Below are 20,235 nucleotides of genomic sequence, written 5' to 3'. Positions count from 1 at the left end.
AGGAGCTTTGGCTCCACACCAAAAACACCTCATTAAAGACTGCTGAACTTTTTTTTCCTCATTTTGCTACTTCCCTCCAGATACTTTTATTACCTGTCCCTATGGTTCCTGACAATGCTTGTGTTCTGTGCAGTGCATTACTAAGCATAATAGGAAAGCGTGTGGGGAATAAAAAGAAGTGGTTCTTGAAGTGTCCATAACATCAGCTAATTTATGTATGAAATCTGCCAGCAATGTAAAGGAACCAAGCAGTTGTGTATTTTCAAAGAGACTTCTGCATTTTGGTTATGCAATTCTAGAAAGAAATCTTTGATCTCACTGCTTGGCAGGGCCAGAAGCAGCTGCAGTGTGATAGGAGGCAGGATGGAAGAACACTTAGGCTGGTGGGTGATGCTAATCCCCTGTAGAAATCCCTTACGTGAATCCCTGTCTTGCCAGTGTTGTTCTTTCCTCCTTTGCCCTGTTGCCTTGGCGTTCTGTCTTGTGCTGTGCTAAATGCCCTTGGCTGATGTGTAGATGCTTTCCTAGGGCTTGTAGCCCTGTTGGCTAATACTGAACCCCACAATGAATTGCCACCTCTACCCCATGGCCATAAGGATGTAGTTTTGCAAGCAAAACTGATTCTATCCTCAGAAGAGGCTGTAGTGATGCTGTTTGATACCAGGAGTAAACAGACACTTGATCTTCTCTTATGTCTCAGTCTTTGGAACCAAGTACAAAAGGTTGTTCCTTACCCCTGTAAAATTCTTAACTGAGGAAGTGGCACAGATGATGGATTCCTTCATGTCCAGGGAAATGGTGTATTCTCCTCCTCTGTACAAATTGTTTTGCTGTTCCTGCAATAGTACGAGCTCTACATCTGTGGCCTGCAAGGGATCTAACCTCTCCTTAGCCTCCCTTCTTGAGCACACATGGTGGTTCATTCTGGCATTCAAATAGCCTTTGGACAGACTTCAGGCATCGTGATTAATAATTCAGTATTATGCCAGACATGGATTAGAGGCAAACATTACTGAAAAATAGTAAAGGTCATTGAAACGGCAGGAAACATGATTCTACAAATAGCATATGTCTGGCAGCTTTGCTAAGCCCCACCTCAGAACAGACTGGTGTTAAAAGCCCACTGCATGTCCATCAAAATCTGTGAGTTCACTATGAAAAGCCTCATTGGCTATGTATGTGTTAACACCACGGGCTGACTTCTTTACTTGATGGCCTGTATTTCTAATGTACAGTGCAATGGTAAGTTAGAAACAATCCCATGCAGCTGTGAGAAGAGATGCTTTCACTTGTCAGCCCCTCGTTACTCACGTGTGCTGACTGGCGTTGGTACCGAGTTCTTCTGGAATTAACTTATGGCCGTAAACACTGGGCACTGTTGAAAATTAAGTCTTGTGCATCCTTATTCCTCTTTCACTTTGTTTTATGGACAGAGTAGTACCTGTTATATCAACATAATAAAAAGTTATTCAATATTCAAGATCTGGTGTGCATTACTTTAAAAACAGATCAACAGCAAGATGACCAGAGTGAGAGACCCTCATGTGAGAGCTCTTGCAGCAGGAACCCCGCGTTCCTGCTTAATTCATACATGGTGATTTCATGGTGATTTTTTTCCCCCTTGATATTATTCTTAATTAAGTCTCGAAAAAAGAGGCAGAATGTGCCTTTTGGGGCTAAACTCAGTTTAATTAACAATATATTCTACCGGATTCCTTGGATATTGTTACACTTGTTGCCTGTAAGACACGTTTCTTGTTTGTGTAGTTAACAGATTAAATAAAACCATAAAAAGGGTTATATTTTTAACTCCAGAGTTTTCTTACCCCCACATGCACCTTTTAATGTTTGGAATTACGCAGCAGGGAGATTTAGGCTGCATGTTTCCAGGCCATTATATTTAGCTATACCTCTGAGATCCATCCGGCACGGCGGTGCTAACAGAGCACTTAATCTGCGTCACGGCAGCGGCTCTGGGGTGTGTGCCCAACGGAAGGCATTTATTTACCAAATTAAAAGCACAGCAAGTAATAGCCTGGGTGGTATTTAAGCATATTTTATCGACTCCTATTCTGCTTCTATTTACTAAAGTTCTCACTGATGGAAGATGATGGATGAGCTGATTGCTTGGCTTTCGAAAAGGTGAAATACATCTTCTCTGATTTATTCTCCTCGCATTGACAAAACAGCTTTTGGTGTAATTGGAGAGGATCCAAGTCCAGCTAGAGACAGGGAGTCCTGGCAGCTTCTCTCACTGCTGTGCTACACTCCAGCTTGTGTATGTTTCATAATGGAGATTCTGACAGATTTCAGATTTAATGTCAAGTCCGGTGTTAAAGCCAATTATAGACGTATATAAATCTGGAAGCCTGTCTGTGGATAATAAAAAGATTGTGTGTTTGTTTCCTGACTTAAACGAAGCTGTGCAGAGAGGCATCTTGCCAGTATTTCCCGTGCTTATGTAACATACAGTTACGTACACAAGTAGGTTATTGTTACCTCAATGTTCTTACCCGGTGTGTAACGCTGCTTGGGATCTGTGCACTGCCTTTCCCGTGTGGGGAATCGACTGAAGCTGCTGTACATGCCTTTGATTCGATCCTGATCCCCTCGGTTAGATTTCTCAGAATACACTGTGGAGTTTTCTGAGTAAGAAAATTACCTAAAAGATGTCATAATACTGCACTCTGGAATTGTGACACAGTTAATCTCATCAAGGGCTTATTTTCCAAACTCATATAGTCAAACTCAGCCTAAGGTAACACACAACCAAGGCAAGAGCCGAGACTTTTACACTGAATGTCTGTGTCTCATTTGTACCTGTTGATTTTTCAAGACCTAGGATGGAATTTAGGTGGAATCTAGAGGGAATTTAGATGTGTGTAGCTTCTGTAAAACGTGGAAAGCGTATGTTAGACACGTGAGATCCAGCATTTCAGTGTTCCAGAATGCTTCCAAACCACCAGGCTTTTGGTTTTTTGTAATGGAAATGCAGATTCTTATCTCGATACTTAGTTTGTCTCCTCATTTCAAATACACCTTGCCATGATTTTGGCAGATTTCTACAGCTCACGATCTCATAAATTCCTTTTCAGACACTGATGTTCACTGCAAGGCTACACCAGAGCTGTCAGACTTGATAAATAAATCTTCACATCTTGGAACAAAAAGGCTTTCAATCATGGAGCTGGTGATAAACACACCGGGTTAATAATGCTGCTTTTCTTAGGGAGCAGGTGACTCAAACAGCAGTGAGGTAACAAGTGATTTGTATCATCTTGCAGATATGAAAAGAATATTGTTCATAGAACATTTGAACATAGTTCTTGAATAGTTCCTTATTCTTCTTGGTGCTTTTTGTAAGAGGTAAGAAAAGGATGTAGCTGACAGGACTGGGGGCAGACCCAAACCAGTTTGTGATCATTTACCAGGTTCAATGCCTTAGGTGTGGGTGTTGGTATGGTCTCAGACACGTGAAGGTAATTATGGTGCTCTGGCAGGTGCTAAGAGATGCTTTTTGTTTCCCCCCAATTGGCCAACATGAATAGTTTGGTTTGTCGTGGTGCATGTCATGGATGTACAAAAGCTACACTCGTTATTTATGTCTGAGGATGTCAGATACTTGTAGTAAGTGTTGAAGTAATGTGAGACTGTTGGTGTTTGTGTGATGCAGCCACTGTATCTATGTTCATAGTTCACAAGCAGCACCTGGGGAAGTGTTAATTAGAAAGCTGGCTGCAGATTCCCATCTTCTCAAAAGCACAATAAAAATCCCCACTCAAATCCTTACATTTCAAAATCTGTGCTTTTGCACTTCTGCCTGTTATTCACTCTGCTCTCTCTGTGGTGCTCATTCCCTTTCTCACTGCTCTAATGGCTTTCTTATTCGACATGCTGTAGTTTCCAAACATCATTAAATTACAGTCTGCTGTGTTAAGCAGTACCAGCCATTGTACTGCCAAGAGAGCTTTGCTGTGAAGCCCAGTCTCTTTGCTTCAGACACAAGGCCCACGTTGAGTAAATGTTTTCTGTCTCTGAAATAATTTAAAAACTGTTTCTTTGTACATACACATTTATGGAACTTTCCAACATTGGAAAAATACTGAAAGAAGCAAATGGTACTGAAGTTTAAAAGGAATTAAATAGAAATCAGAATCCCAGTGGGATTATTACCTTATTTCTTTCCCCTTTCCCCCTTTTTAACATACCATTCAATTAATTTCTTATAATTGCATGACTTTTTCTGAGGACATGCCACTGTCTGAATAGAGGGTTTATGCTTCTTTCACTTCCTTTTTTCTTCTTAAAAGTTATGATTATTTCTAGTCATCACCAGTCTGGCCTCCTGCTGGTTAAGCTGTAAGAGGGGAATTTCACTGCAGTCCTGCTTCTGGAAGGTAGGCAGATAGCACTTTGTTGGAGACGACATACATGAATAGCTGGATGTAAACAGGATGCTGGGGATTAGTTGTCAGTGTCATCTCTTGTGACTTGCTTCAGCGAGTCATGGATCTGTGGCAATATATTTTTGTGTAACAGCCTGCACTGCTCAAAGGTAAGGCACCAGCAGCGTTTGCAGGACTCTCTAGGATCGGTTGGCATTTAGAAGGGAAGGTTAAAACCACCACAGTTTGTTCTGCTCACAACAAAAAAACCTGGAGATGCCTTTGTTGATGCCATGCCACCTCAGAGCTTGAGGAGAGGTTTTGTACATCATTAATGAAAAGATTGTTGTCAGTATAATTTCTTTCTGGTCTCAGTTCCCAACAAGAAACATTTGAGTACTTGTTGATTTAGCAGAGATACCTGTGTGTGTATAACAAACTTGCTGAGACTTTAAGCATCAGAACACATTTGCCATGCTACTGTACTAGGTCCTGGTCCTTTTGAATATATTATGTGTTGTATATCACAGTTGTACATGAATTGTGTTGTGTTTCACTTCATTTCCTATGACAAATCAGTGGGATCAAGCTGAAAAGCAGTAAGAGCTTCAAATTTAAGCACAGATGAGTTGCAGGGAGCCTGTTTCATCAGTGCAATTTTCCATGCTGCTGATCAAAACTGTTTTAAGGCCAAGGAGCATAGAGGGATGATATGGACTCAAACTCTTATTCACGTAGCTAAATAATCCTATTTAAGAGTTAAATATTCTGTCATAAATTGATACCAGCTTTAGGGAGGTGGGATGCATCAGTCACTGATGGAATGCAATTCTTCAGATTAACTAGACTTGGCAAATGAGTTAAGCATAAGTTCTAAGTCAAGCATGTGCTTAAATCTCATTGACTTTTTAAAGCAACACGAGTGCTGTTCGGTGCTAAATTGGAAACTTAATGCTGTTTCACTGTCATCAGTTTGAATTTATTTGTAGCTGCTCTCACAGTATCAGGAAAAGAAGGTTCTAGACACTGTTTTCATAATGAAGAAACTCACCCAGCCTCACTGTAAGACTCCTGTGCTGATATTTTTGTTAGGAGATGGATTTTAATTTCATACTCCATTATTTTCAACATGCTGGGAAAAAAGGGAAGTGTTCTGGGCTGTTACTGGTGCTGCTTGTTGTGAGAGCAGCTCTTGAGTTGTCAGAGCACAAAGGCATCCGTTTCCCCCCCTTTCCCTCCCCTGTTAGCAAAAAAACATAGTTTATCATCAGTTATAAGTTATGAAGATGAATGTAATGCCTTGTTGGATGGAATCTGAAGGGACTGCATTGTCCTCTGCAAGAAGTGCAGACCTTACCAAGACTTCAGGATAAATCACTGTGCCATGGCTTCCATCCCTGGAGCCTTTTATCTGTCAGGAAAATTGGTTGGGTCACAGTGTTTCTTTTCCCATGGAGAAAATACTTTAGGTTGCTAATTAAGCAAGAGCAGACAAAGCAGAGAAAGATCTAATTTAATGGAATCCAAAAAAGAGAAAACATACTCCTTCAAAAATCAACCAAAAATCCCATCCCAAAGTTTCTTCTAGTCTGTGTGAGAGGCTGGTGAGGTGTGCTCTTGGGATGCTGGCCTGGCACCTTGTGAAATGCTGAAGCTCAGGGGCTCACACACTCCACCCAAAATGCAGGAATCTTTAACGTCAGTGCATGGTCTGGATTGCAGAGCTTGCATTAAAGAGCAATCAGCTGTAGGCTTGGCAAAGCACTCTGCACTGAGGGAGATCAGGAAGCAGAGCATTTAGTAAAATTGCTTGAAACCACATGGGTAGGCAAAGTTGAAAACCATGCAGTTGATGCAAGGGTGAGCTGTATTGCAGGGGAACGCTTCCAGTCACTTTAGGGGAGGAAGGGGAACGGGCAGGTGAGTTTGATCACTTCAAGGTGTCTACATGCCATTATAAAGATTTCAGTACAAGAGACTGTAGTGGACACACATAACTGGATAATCTATTCAGATACAGATTGCCAGTCTCACCCAGAAGGGCGCTTTCAGGAACAGCTCTGCAAGCCAACAGCTGTAACTCTTTCTAGGTCTTTAATATGACAAAAGCAGTCAAAGCCTCAAATGCCCATCTCTTTGAAAAGCAGCAGGGAGCAGGATATAGAAAAGATTTTTCACCAAGTAGCATGTGATTCAGATGGAAAATGTCAGGTTTTGAAAGTTATTAATCTTTGTGCTGCACAGAGCTGTGAGCTGCAGGGGCGTTGGGTGTGGGAGGTTCTGAGAGAGTGTTTGCACAGGCAGTTTTGTTGTTTTTCTCTTTTTGCTTTGTTTTGGAGTTCTTTTGTTTCTTCCCCCACCGGTGCCTGAATAAACAGGCAGTTAAAGTTTGTGATTAGGACAGTAGCTGTCAGGTAGCAAAAGTTACAGCAAACTGAGGTGAGTTAGAGCTCAGAAAACCACTTCACTCTTACCACTCCCAGACTCGGATTCACTGTGAAGGGAAACACAAGCAGAGGGGGGAAACGGTGTAAGAAACTGGTGAGCAGCTGAGTAAGAAAGGGTTCTGTGCCAAGTTACTACAGACATTTGGTTCTGGTAGTAGATGCTAAGCCAGCTGTCTGCCAGAGCCGTGAGCTGGAGGACAGGAGAAGCTACCTGATGGTCAGAACCACAAAAGATGATTTGCAACACATTTCTTTGTTCGAACACTGAACTGGAGGGCACCACGGGAATCTCACCCTGTTCTAGTGCAAAAACCAGCTTATGAGAACAGCAGCAACACAAACAAATGCAGTGCCTCACAGGTCTATGGGTATAGCATTACAGCGTGCTGGAATGTTGTACTAGTTCAGTTGGAGCTGCCTGGGGTGCCCATGGCACTGGCTTTTCCCCCTGTGCTGTGTCACTCTCAGTTGCTGCAAACACACCTGAACGATTTTAAACATTACATGTCACTGTTGCTATGAATGGAATTTACAGAAAGATCTAAAACCTCTTTATGACTCAAATCCCTCTACATACGTGGAAAACATTCACTAATTGGATCTTTCCTACTCTGAGGGGTACTGGACACTTCATCAGCCTCATATATGAAATACCCAACTTTATCAAGAGAAAGCAGTGTAAATGTTTGCTTCCAAAATGGTGTTATTTAGCTGCAGATGAAGTTTCAGGATATCATTACCATCATTAAATTTAATTAACCTCTCTCTTTAATTTCTGTAAAGTGTGACAAGGAGTGGAAATGCAAACCCAGCTAATGGCACATTTGCTGTTCTGTATTTCAGTGGCATTTGAAAAGGCAGAATTCTTCTCGTGCAACCTCAGATCTAATTGTGCACTCTGTGTCACAGTTAGAATGTTGTATATTAATACCTAATGTTCCCTATTTCCTTACAAAGTTTGAGTTACCTGAAGAAGCAAGAATAACTACAGCAATCTTTAGGCCAATTTTAATTAGATCATTAGGGATTTAAGACTCGGTTGATGAGAATTGCACTGTGATGTTCTTGCTACTGAGTGTACCTAAATTGTGTTTTGCTGTGTGCATAACTGCAGTGGTCTCAAAACCCATCAGCATTAAAAATAAAGGGCGTATCTTTGAAGAGCTTGCTTTCTCACTGGAGGCTAGAATAAACAGAACTGAATTTCTGTCTTAGCTGATGTTGCTTTCAAATAAGCATTTCCATATCCTTGTCTCAGTGGGTAAGAGTAACTGAACCCAGATCTCATCATAGGCTCAACGTTGTCTTCTGTGAACATAAGAGGAAGGACCGTTACTTTATTAGATGAAACGTACCCTTTTTTTAGTAGCAGATGAATGAACTTAGGGAGTTCTCTTCCTCTGTTTTTAATGTATTTCTTCCAGACATTGTATTTGTCAGTACTAGGAACAGATTTGTTACCCAATGGCAAGAAGACCAGAAAAATAACGGGCAGCCGTTCGTAAGTGAACACTTTGTGCACTGAGGGCTCTGTGTGTATGAACGTGTTCTGGGGAATCTGCTGTGACCTCTGAAGGGAAATGCTCTTTTCCTTTCTTGGGATGATTTCTTAAGGGTAACAGATTGGCTTATTTAGTGAGTACCACGGGAATTTTAACAAAAGATGGAATAAGTGATCTAAGTATAGTGATTAGTGTAGTTGTATGTTGGCTGAGGAGGAGCTGCTGGAGAGCTGCTTGCATGTGCTGGGAAAGAAATAGGACCTTCTCTTGTTTCTATTTCTTGTTATCTATTACTTGGCAGAGAAGTCACCATATCTGTTTCTTCCTGGGTTTAATTTATCTTATACCTTTATAACACCATACCTTTAACATCAACCCCGTGATTCATGTTTTGTTCTACGTTACTCATGTGTTTGGTAACTGGCTATGGCTAAAAGAGGGAATGTGTGGGAGGGGAAGTTCCTTTTGTGTTTGCAATTGTGCTATTGTCTATTCAGATATTAATGACTTAAGCACCATACTCACTTTTTCCCATGCTTAATTTCCTCATGACAGTGACTGATATTTGAGTTTGATTCACAGCAAGGTTACTGCACAAGGCAAAAGAAGAAAATAAATGGAAAATGCCAACTTTTCAAATGGGAACAATAACTTAGCTGATAATACAAGTAGTGCATGTAGGCATAGAGCTATTTCTGAGCAGAATAAGGTCGATGCATTTACATCTCTCTGCATACCACTCAGGATCATTGTTATCCCTAGTTACCACAACTCCTCTAGATGTGAAAATCCATGAGGGGTTTGGATGGCTGCCTTGTGTTACTGGGGATCAAACCAAGACCTTGTGAGTTTTCATGCCAAACCAGGCATTGCCTGAACAGTGGTGCAGCTGAACTAATCTTAAGGTAAATAAATGCTAGAATGAGCTGTTTGACCAAGTAGGTTTGAGCTGGCTTCATAGCAACTTGCACTGAACTAATTCACCTTTTTTTGAGGCTTTCCAAGTACAGGCTTTGTCTAAATATTAACTAAAAGGGAAGAAATTGACTTTTGAACTTTGAGTCAGCACAAACCCTGAGGTTTCTATGCTCTTTTTGAAGGGAACAGGAGATAAATGGTAGTATTTAATAACGTGAAGCTCTGATAGCAAAGCATCCAGTTCTGGAACCTCTGTGCATTTTGTTGAAGAACGTTATTTTCATCTGAATTTAGAAATAAAAAGACTTACTTGGAGATAATAAGGATTCCCTGATCTGTCTGGTTTTGTGTTTCAGAGGTGATGTAGGCTGCTTTCTGTTCTTGGCTCAGTGCAGTCACGTGCCCTCAGAGTTTGAGATATCAGGTCATCATTACCTTTCTTCCTGGAAATTTGAGGAGTTTAGATGGACAAGATGGGAAGAGGTTCTGCTGAGGTTATAAGTAGAGCACTGGACAAGTATGGCCCATCTTTCCTACACTGGCAGCCAAGAAAGACGTTGCCATGCTTTGTTACGCGACATCTGCTGTGAGGAACCGTGTGCGTTATCATTTGATGGTGGGGGGTTTCTTCCCCTCCAACCATTACAAGAGAAATTAAACTGCCATTTATCTGCACAACAGCTTTAATGCTGCAGTAGTTTTAGAGCAGTTTGGCATATGTGTGGGTTATTTTGCCCCTTCTTTTTTGATGCATTATCAGCAGTTGTGCAGCAGCCTTATTTCTTGCCTGCAAACAAAACAAAACCTTGTCTCCAGTCCAGTTTGAAGCAGACTGTGAACAGCTCTGCAGTTTGCCTCTCTTCCAGCAGTTGAATTAGCAGTTGGGCACATCAAAGCCTTTAGCCTTAATAATGGCAATTGATTTGTGAATTAAGTTGGAGGAAAGAGCTCTGTGGCTCATTCAGTAAATAAAATGCTGCTGTAGCTCAGAATAAGCTTTGTAGCACAGATGCAACTATGGACGGGGTATGAATTAGTGATGTTTATTGTTGCTTTGTTGCTGAGCTAGAAGTCCTTGCATCAGCAGCTACTGTATTGGCCCAGGGTCTTTCCAGTCCTGTTTCTAAGCTAAATGTACATTCATTGTCCTCATCCATTTGACTCTCTTTACAAGCCTGGTATTACCACATATTCTCTTGGCATTTTGAAAGTATTTTTTTCCTGGTTTGATGCTCTTTGCACATTCAGTGCTGAAGACTTTTTGTTACAGATTCATCTATTTAGAATGCTGGAGAATGTCTTCTCCTTTAAAGATTTATATTGCTTGCACACTGCTTAAAGAAAAAATCTGGATCTTAAATAAATGTATGAATGTATGAGAGATGCTTCAAGTTTGTAATCCACTTAATATTTAATAAATGCAGTATATCATTTTAATAAATATGTATGGCACAGATATAAATAGATGGAGAATACCAAAGGGATTTCAGTAGGATAACACATTCATCTCTGTTGGCATAGAAAAGACCACTAATGTTTTATGAACATAATAATCCTCATTGGTGAAAATAAATGCCCTGCCCTCCTGCAACCCATTAACTATGGGTTTTATGGAAGGTTACTTCTATGAATGTCATTGCACTGTAAGTGTCCCCTGAAATGGCTGAAGAGAGGGTACAACATCATCAGCTGAGTACGAAATTCCAGGGGAAAGTGCTGCTGAAAAGGGATGTTTTTCTCTTCTGTTTCTTTTTTCTTGCTATAAAAAGAACCCACTGGAGCTGTGGGAATGGGAACTGGCTTCCATGTGCCATTCTTCCCTTGATTTCTCTGCTGAGACTGTTCACTAATCTCACTCTGGGACTTGGCAGTCTGAAGTGAGTTGAGAGTCTATGGTTGGGGTTAAGAGTAGGTGAGATGGTGAAAGGTGACAGCTTTCATTCCTGCTCCGTGCAGGTGATGCGATCAGTTGTAGAACTGGTATCAGTTTTGTCTTAGTCACTTAAACATCTGGAAGTGTAGTCCTGTGCAGACCTGTACTTTGTACTTGGGTTGGTTGACCAAGAGTCAGAGAAGAACCGAGGCTGGAAGTTGTGGATAAAGTGTGATGCTTTAAACTTTATTATGTTCAGAGAAATACAAGAAATGGGAACGTTGTAGGCGTGTACAGCTTTCCTCCTCAGCTACAGTTAAGGGAGCCTGTGTGTGATCCTTGTCAGAGAGAACAGGGGGTTCAGACTAACACGTTGACTTGCCTTTTAATGGGCAAATGGTGTGCACATGGTTAGCTGTCATGGTTTTTGGGCAGGGAGCAGTGAATTATGAAAGCAGCCTCACTGGGTTGCTTGCAGCTGTGGCAGGTCATTCTGTCATTCTCCAGACAGTTCCACTCACCACTTGTCAGTCTGTGGGAAGTCTTTTGTGCACTCTGCCTTTCTTTTACAGGTCTGTTTCAGTGCTATTGAAAAGCATTTCACTTTTTACAGCTTTGTAGATGCAGCATAAGCTATGTCCTGTGATTCTGTGAATAGAACAGGCACTTAAATCTGTGTATATTATACTTCACAGTTGTCTTGCTTTTTAATCCTATTAAGACAACTTCTTTCCATGATGATATATTGACTTTCACCCCCCTTTCCTGCTAATAAGCTGGAGACAATGTTATCCAAAGCCTTCTAAGTAACAGAGGAGTAGTAGATGCAGCTCAGTGTGGTTTCACTGAGCGCTGGAACACAGAGGGGGCATTGGGTTGCTAGTTTCATGGCTCTCATTCACATAGTCCATTTTCAGACTGACTGCTTACCCTTCTGTAAAATGAAATTGATAATCTGTGTTTCCCAGATTTGTTGTCAGATCTCCTTGATGCATGCAGGAACAAAATAGAAGGTAATGCTGAAAGCAGCCACAGAGCATTTCAAAGCAAAGCAAAATGGAGAAAACCCCAGGTGTATAACTAATACTTTCAGGTAGAAGCATCCAGCTTAACATCTAGTCCTATGCAAACAGAAGAAGAAATGAGATTCTTTAAAATGCAGATAAGCAGGGCTAGTGTGCAGGTAAAGATTCTGAGCACATTGCCTTTGTGTGATAATATTTGAGATTTATTTTCACAACTTATTGCACATTCATTTTTTTTGAGTTCTCATTGCAGAGAATTGCCAGGAGGGATGGATTTTGCCTTCCTCAGCTGGCAGGACAATTTTCCACCTGTCGCCCAAATATTTGATGAGAAGGATTATGGTACAGCTGCTGGAAGTTTATACTTTATATCCATAGAAGCAAGAGGGTCGGATGAAGCTAATATACTGATAGGAAAAGTTGCCTTGCTTAGATGTATATGCAGCACTTGTGACTTCCAACACGTGCTGGAAATTTAGGAGCCCTGTCTGTGAAATGTGAAGTACAGAAAGGATCACGGCAGTACAGTACGTTCTTAAGCAACCCTTGACTCCTCACTAGTGTTCCCTTTGGCTCAGAGGGACATCTGTCCTTTTAGGTGTCTGCCTTAGTTACTGAGGCAGGTCGGTTTTCACTTTCACGGTTGGGTTTTTCACGTGCTGCTTGGTCTCAGACCATAACTGTGGCAGATTTCATCAGCACAGCACAAGGAGTTAGATGGAGCCTGTTCATTGGAGCATTTACTTCATCTTCTCCACAAGACGGCATCCTAGGAGAAGTGAGGTTTTAAGACAGTATCTTAAAAGTAGAAGTGGCTGCTACCTCAGATGTGGAACCTAAAAGCAGGAGAAACGCTCCCTCCTTGTAGGGAGGACGTGGCTATCCAGTTTAAAAAAGCACCATATTAGTTGCAGAGGCATTTAAAATTCTCTCTGCTTTGCAGAATGCTCTAAAATTGTTCAGAGTCTTTTTTTTGTCTTCTCAGTCTTCCTTACTCCTGGGTATAAAATAAATCATGAAAAAGGGTTTCCTCCTGAGCCTTTTGGGTAGGTGCTCGACACTTAAGCCATGAGTTTTGCTGAAAGCTTCAGACTGTTCTGGAAGTTGAGTGGAAATGATTTCGCTGTAACATGATTTTATCAGCCTTTAACATGTGATATTAGCCAGGTTTTTTTTCAGCAAAATTGATTAGGGGAGGTGATTCCAGGTTTGAATTCCTTTGATTTTTCAGGGTTCACACAAAAACTACACTGAGAATACATGAAACCAGAGAGAACCAGTGCAAGCATACATTGTTGTGATGTCTGCTTGGCAGTTCTCTGCCTCGACATCTCAGTAAACCCAGAACACTCTTGGTTGATGTGTGTTTCAGGTATCACTGGTAATTACTTTCAGTTTAGTTTCAGTGAAGCCCAGGTGGGCAGCTGTCTCACTGCAGTGGGAAGGTTCCTGATGTGCCTCGTCTTGTGCTGAAATGCCAGGATGAGAAATTTCTCTGAATTCTCAGGACTTCCCCTGGAAGCTTCCCCTCCGTGTGCACACACAGCCACGCCAGTGCCACGTGAGCTGGAGAGGAGATAGATGACAGATGCTCTACAGAAATCACAATTTCCACAGCATTGTGCTGTTTCCTGCAGAGGAAATGATTGTAAATGCAGATTTGTGTTAGCACTGACGTTTTTGCATTCCTATTGGATCATTTTCTCTACAGAATTGTACTGGAATTGTTCTGTTTTCATATCAGAAAATCATTTCGGTTCAAACATCAGTGACATCTTTATGTTTTTCCACTTTAATATTTTATTATGATCTTATGGGATGTTGTCTTGGCAACCTAATTATGATTTCCAGCCCCACTGAAATGAGAAGGGAACAAACATCTCAGGGGAGACAGAAAACTGAACCTAAATATATGTATATACAACATATGTACACGGTTCAGTTGCAGTTAGCTGTTCCACATGCCTGAAGGTGCTTCAGATATCTCATAGCTTTGGGTTAGGCACAGAAGTCACGTTAAGAAGGGTTCTTGGTTCCTTCCAGTTTGATGTACCAAACGAAAGGAGGCAAAAAACAATGTGAGTAAACAGAGCTACACGTAACGAGATCATACCAGCAGTGAAGTGTAAGTCAGAGATTCCCCCAGATGAGTTACTGATGGAATAAAGTTCAGATTTGATTAATCCTATCAACCTGATATGGAAATTTTACAGGCAGTCTGGGATCATTGGTAATGAGAGAAGCAGGACACTTGATTTTCCTCATGTGATCTGACAGCTAACAGCAGTTCAGTTATTTCCTACAATTTAGTGTTTTTCCTAACTTGGTTTTGTTTCTCTTTTCATTTTTGTTTTTATCATTGTCATAAAAAGATTTAAAGTCCCTCCCGGACTCGTGTGAGGAACATAAAACACAAAGCACTTCCTGAGAGGTAATTTTCCAGGAGTGAAAAATACAAGAGTTGTGTTTGATGCTTTGGTCCTTCTGTCGTTCCCTGTTGCAGACAAACAGGCAGTTTTTCTGTAACTGTGAATGGTCTGAGTCTTGAAAACTGACAGTTATAAATTACAGACCTTAACTTGAAATCAAACCCTTTACAAGGCTCCAGCAGGCTTTCAGATGAATTTGAATATGAGCTAAGATACAAAAAAGGTGATGCACAAAAGAAGGTGATATTGGGTGAAAATTCCAGGTAAGAAGTGACCTTTAGGACAAGCTTTGCTTTGTTCAGCAGCTCGTGTAGTTCCAAGCTGCAGAATCTGTTTTCAGGTGCTCAGCAGCCACATTTAGCAGGAACATAAAGCCATAGCACTAAATCTGGGTGCCATGTGCAAGAATTGTTTCAGTGGGGCTGGAATTTCCTCCTTTACGTCTTGCTCTACACAACAAACTTAGTGGCATAGCAATGGGTCATTCTGAGTGGCCTCATGATGCTGTCTGCTGTTCTTCCTCAACACAAGCGTGCTGCTGCCCTGGGAAACAAGCAGAGCATTGGTGGGAGCAGGGGAGTTCCAAACCTCTCCAGGATGGTATAATGACATTTTTGTTATTTCCTCCCAAGCATGGATTTAATAGGGCCTGCAGGGATGCTGTATTGCTGAAGACTGACAAGATGGAAATTGGCATAAATGTTCAGTAGTAAAATGCTAGAAATTATGATCATATTTAATAAAGTACACGGTGAATGCAGTTTAAACCACAGAACTCATTTGAAAAGCATAATGACCTTGCAGCACACGCACTGTGCATTTGCACACAGCTACACTGAGAGCTAAGTGAGAGCTTGTGTTACTGTCATTAACAGAAAGACAAAATGTGTTCTCATTATTCTGGAATCTGCTAGACCAAGCTACTAGACCTGTGAAGGTTTTTAGACCTAATTCATTTCGTCACAACTTTTATCTACCTTGATTTCACTGGCTTGGGAAACCCACATGAATATTGCCCTCAGCTGCTCCTCTTTCTCCCGTACTCCCTTCCCTCCATCTGCATATAGGCTGTGTCCTCCTCTCTTATCACCGCTGTAGGTATTCAGTGCTTTCTAATCTGCCTTCGTAAATTGATCCCCTCAGACTTATTTTTGTTGCTGTTGTCTGAATTTTCTCTCAAAACTGCCAAAGTGCTGCAATAAGCCCCAGTGTTGCTAAAAATCAATGGGAATTTCCTGGTTTTGACAGCAGCTCTTAGGGTTTGACTCAATTAGAAGAGCTGCAGTAAAGGAAAAGCCTGTATTCCAGTGCTTCTGTGGTCTTATCTAAGCACAGCAACTCAGAAAATAAGACACCTAGGCTTATAGATGGCTGAGCAAATGCCCTTGGATCCTGCTGTCTGTAATACAAGCCGAGAAGGCACTATCTTGCAGTTTCTGGCCCTACAGAAACCACTTTTCGACTTTTATGTCACCTTAAAGGGGCTGCAGTAAATGGGAACAGTGTAAAAGCATACTGAAAATGTCCTCTAAGTGGGTATGAAATCACAGTTTGCTTATTCCAGTGCTGGAGTGCTACAGCAATGCCGTTCATATCAATGTATTTCTCTGTGGTTAACGCTCTGATCCCTGTTAAATCTGCAGCAACCGTCTAAAGGAAATTAAATTCAGTGAAAGAAAGGAAGATTTGGTAGTTAAGGCACTGGGCTGTCACTCAAGAGAATAGGGTTTAGTTTCTGCTTCTTCCACAGCCTTTCTGTACGACCTTAGGTGACTCCTTTAATCTTCCCGTGCCTCAGCTCCCCATCGTAAGATTTGCAATATTGATGATGCAGTGTTCTGACGATTCTGGTGCCTCTTTTCTGTCAGCTTTCTTGACAGTTCTTGAATTATTTGGGATTTTTTTGTGTGTGTGTATGTGTCAGATTCCTTGCACAGGACAATCCTGACAGCTATGGAGTTCTAGGAACATCCCAAACAGTATAAAATCAACTCAATGAGACGATACAAAGGCTGCAACAACACGAGAAATGTGTGTTTGTCCTTTTCCTTCCCTTTCAGGAAATGATAACAGTGAAGCCCTTCCAGAGTCCATCCCATCTGCTCCTGGAACTCTGCCTCACTTCATGGAGGAGCCAGATGATGCCTACATTATAAAAAGCAACCCCATTGTCTTACGCTGCAAGGCGATGCCAGCTATGCAGATTTTCTTCAAGTGCAACGGTGAATGGGTCCATCAGAATGAGCACGTGTCTGAGGAGAGCATGGATGAGACCACAGGTAAGGGCTCACGTGTCCCTGGGGAGATGTGTCTGTCAGTGATGCACAGAACAGAGCCAGGAGCGGGGCGAGGTCGGAGACTCACCAAGAGGAGAGTCGTGTGTCGTGGCAGGGAGCTGAAGGACTGGCACAGATGAGATGATGAGATGACCATGTCCACTCTGGGCACAGCCAGGAAGTGTGCTGAGTGGCTCCTGTGGCCGTGTTTTGGTTGCCTGGGTGTGTTGGCAAAGCCAGCTGGTGTCTGCTGGGGATGTGCCACGTAGACACAGCTTTGCAGAGCTGGGAGGGGCAGTTTCCCAAAGCGCAAAAGGGAGAGGAGTGGCTGGAACTGGGTAAGAAAGGGCCGGAGCTGAGGGGTATGGATCCTGGCAGAAGCAGCAGAGTGTGGAGGGGGGAAGGAGGGAAAGTGAAGTGACTGTTGGTGTAGGTGACAAACACACAGCACCAGCTCTTCAGGTGGAGACACACAGGGCCGGAGCAGACACTGACCACAGGCTTGTTCTGACAGGACATGACAGAGGTCTCTGTTACAATGCTGTAACTTGTAGTGGGACTAAAAGCAGGGAACATTTCCCTTTATGAAATTCCTGTCAGGATGAACCCTGAAAAGCCACTAATGTGGCTGAAATTTGCCTTCACCCCCAGGCAGTGGTGGGTACTGGGCAGGTAAAGAAGCCAAGCAGGAGAACTCCATCGTGGGAAAGTCTGGATCTAAAGGAAGAGAACGAGAAGGGCTCAAGTTGCAAACGATCAACAGATTTGATCCTGCTCCCAGCACACTCTGTATCTTTTCTCATTTAGAAGCATCTTGATGAGTGCTGCAGACCAATTTAACGCTGCACCGTCTTGTAATTTCACAATTCTGTTTTGTTATTGCTTTTCTCCTCTTTTTAAACTCCAAGATTGCTAGGCAACCCCGTGCCTTGGCAGCACAGTGTATGCATAACATCCTCTCCAGCAATACCACAAATGCTTCTTTGGAGGAAAAAATGCCATTTAAAAATAACTTACATCTCCTACAGTGGTGTTTGACATTCTTTGTAAGTGACACATTCTGAAGGAATCTCACACTAATGGCTTGCTGTGAATGCTAATCTGGAGGGATTTTAATTTGTACAGTTACCTTTTCAAAAATAATGTAATGGGCATAACCTTTCCTTCTGAGACAGTGCTGAATCAATAGACAAGAAATGTCGTCCCTAAATGTTTTTCTTCCATATGGTTAATGAAAATCTGTCTTGTGAATACTGCAATTATGTTTTCTAAGCCTTGGATTAATAACAGAAGAAAACGAGATAAAGCAACATTAGATGGGGGGCTTTTTTAAGTAACACCAGTAACACTGAGGTTTGAGGCATGGAGGCAAATGGAATGGAAATGTTGCAGGTTTAAATTTAGCCCAGGGACAGAACTACCCCGAAAAGCATTGTTCTCTACACAAACGTGTGGTCTGCACAGTGCAGTGTGTCCGTGTGTTCCAAAAGCCCCCACAGGACAGTAAGGCTGTGTGTGGTGTAGTGCTGAAGGACAGCTCTGCATTTCTCACCGTGATGGACCCATATCCATAAATTACTTTGGAATTCTTCCTTATCCTTCAGTAAACAGCAGACTATTGGGTTTGTTTAGAATTAATGTGCATGCTGGCAGTGCCCTCATTTCTGGAGTCAAATCTGGGGCAAAAAGCATGTCTGTTACCAAGCAGGCAGAGTGTTCTAATTGCTGTGAGGGCTCTATCTGTGAAAAACTGCACTAGAACTTATGACAAGAGTAGTGTCAGTGGTTAAAGGGTGTGATTCCAGTGTGCTCACTGAAGGGGAGTTTCACTGCAGTGCAATGGGTCTGTCCTTTGCCATCCCTCCACCATTGTTATGTGATTAAAATGCTGAGATGTACAGGAAAGCAGTGAAAAACAGCAACAAGAAACCCAAACAAGAGACAATTCAGTGCTGAGCACAAGGACTGTCTCGGAGCATTGGAGTGAATCCCTGCAGGCACGTGCCAGAGGTACTTGGCACAGGCAGGTGATGGCACCGTGGCTCTGGAGTTACCCCAGCACCGAGTCGTGTCGGCAGGAGAGGGCAGAGCTGGTGGGAGACAGCCGGTGTGACTTGTCACTGCCATCAACGTGGAATCCAGTGGCACATGGTTCGGTTTTTATAGGACAGGAATAAACCAGGAGTCACTGCTAATTTGAAGAGGAGGAGCAGCAGGAGAGGAAGGATTTTGGTGGCTGTGTAAGGTTTGCAGCTGGGGCCTGGCACGTGCTGGCTGTGGGAGCAGGTCAGGGGCTGGGGGTGCCCGCAGGGGTTGCACTGAGGGGCATTTGCTGCTGCCCATGCAGGGGATCAGAGCAGATGTGCCACAGCTCTGGTGCAGGCTGCACTGCCAGTTATAGACCAAGTTCATCCCATCCTGCCTGCTGAAGGGGTGGTAATCCAGAGTCTGCCTTTCTGTTTATCCAGAAAGGTGGCATAACAGTAACTTTGCCTTCTCTGTGTGCTCTGCCTCAGGAAGTGAGAGCCTGAGCTGGTATTTGCTACTGTGATAAAAATATAGTAATTATGCTTTGATTCATTTCCTTCTGTTTGATTTTTCTTGCCTGAACATTGCAGCAGGCACCTTAGAATTAGTTCACAAGTATTTCAGCTTTTAGTTTCAGCAGAGGATCAGACCTGCTAAGAGTAACTAGAGTTTTCTTGTCTGATAAATAAAAGGATTACAGCAATAACTGCTGTCAGTGTTTTTCTCGTTTAAACAAATAAAGCTGACAAATGCTGAAGTTCTGTGCAGCTCTGTTGTGTTTAGTACATGGAGAGCAATTATTCATCTGCTGCCAGCATTAGTCTATCTGCAGCTAAACTATCCAACAGTGCAGAAAGCTCATTAGCATATCAGTACCATACTCATAATTTTATATTCTGTGAGGCTGTACTGTATAACAAAAGCTGATGGTTATAATTTGCACAATAATTTAAAGGGTTGGACTTGCTGTGCTTATTAGAGTTCTACAAGTCACAGGTAAAATGTTGCTCTTGTTTATTACGTGCCTGGGTTTTTGCATGGATTTTTCATTCTGTGGCATTTCCTACCAACGCCTTCTGGCCCTTGTTGAGATGCAGAGGGTAGCTGAGTGTATTTGTTGGAGAAATATAGTGATGATAAATGAAGAATATCTGCCTCTGTTCCCCATAGGTTTGCTTTCTGTAGTAGTTTCTAAAACAAATGTAAATAGGTGTTCGTTCTCCATAAACAAAACATAACTTTCCCCAAAGACCAGACATTCTCCAGAGGTCCCTTCCAACCTCAACAAATCTCTGATTCTGCTATTTTGGATGCATTTATTTTGTGTATTGGCAAATTGGGAGACTTTTAAA

General features: G+C 42.2%; 1 protein-coding gene across 5 annotated transcripts in view; it reads left to right on the top strand.

Annotated features, from left to right (window-relative positions):
* The window catches only part of UNC5D (unc-5 netrin receptor D), a 106,492-nt gene that overhangs the window by 32,318 nt on the left and 53,939 nt on the right, over window positions 1–20,235 (top strand). For all 5 annotated transcript variants that reach the window (XR_009820495.1, XM_062015803.1, XM_062015801.1 and 2 more), the window contains exon 2: window positions 16,640–16,858. Coding sequence is in view for 4 of the 5 variants with exons in the window: in XM_062015803.1 (XP_061871787.1) it covers window positions 16,640–16,858 (219 nt within the window). In the remaining variant the exon portion in view is untranslated. The remainder of the gene's footprint in view (window positions 1–16,639; window positions 16,859–20,235) is intronic.

This window comes from Colius striatus, chromosome 27, assembly GCF_028858725.1.
Source record: "Colius striatus isolate bColStr4 chromosome 27, bColStr4.1.hap1, whole genome shotgun sequence".
In the NCBI taxonomy this organism is placed as follows: domain Eukaryota; kingdom Metazoa; phylum Chordata; class Aves; order Coliiformes; family Coliidae; genus Colius; species Colius striatus.
The sequence above is the reverse complement of the archived record's forward strand: the minus strand, read 5'-3'. Positions and strand labels throughout refer to the sequence as shown.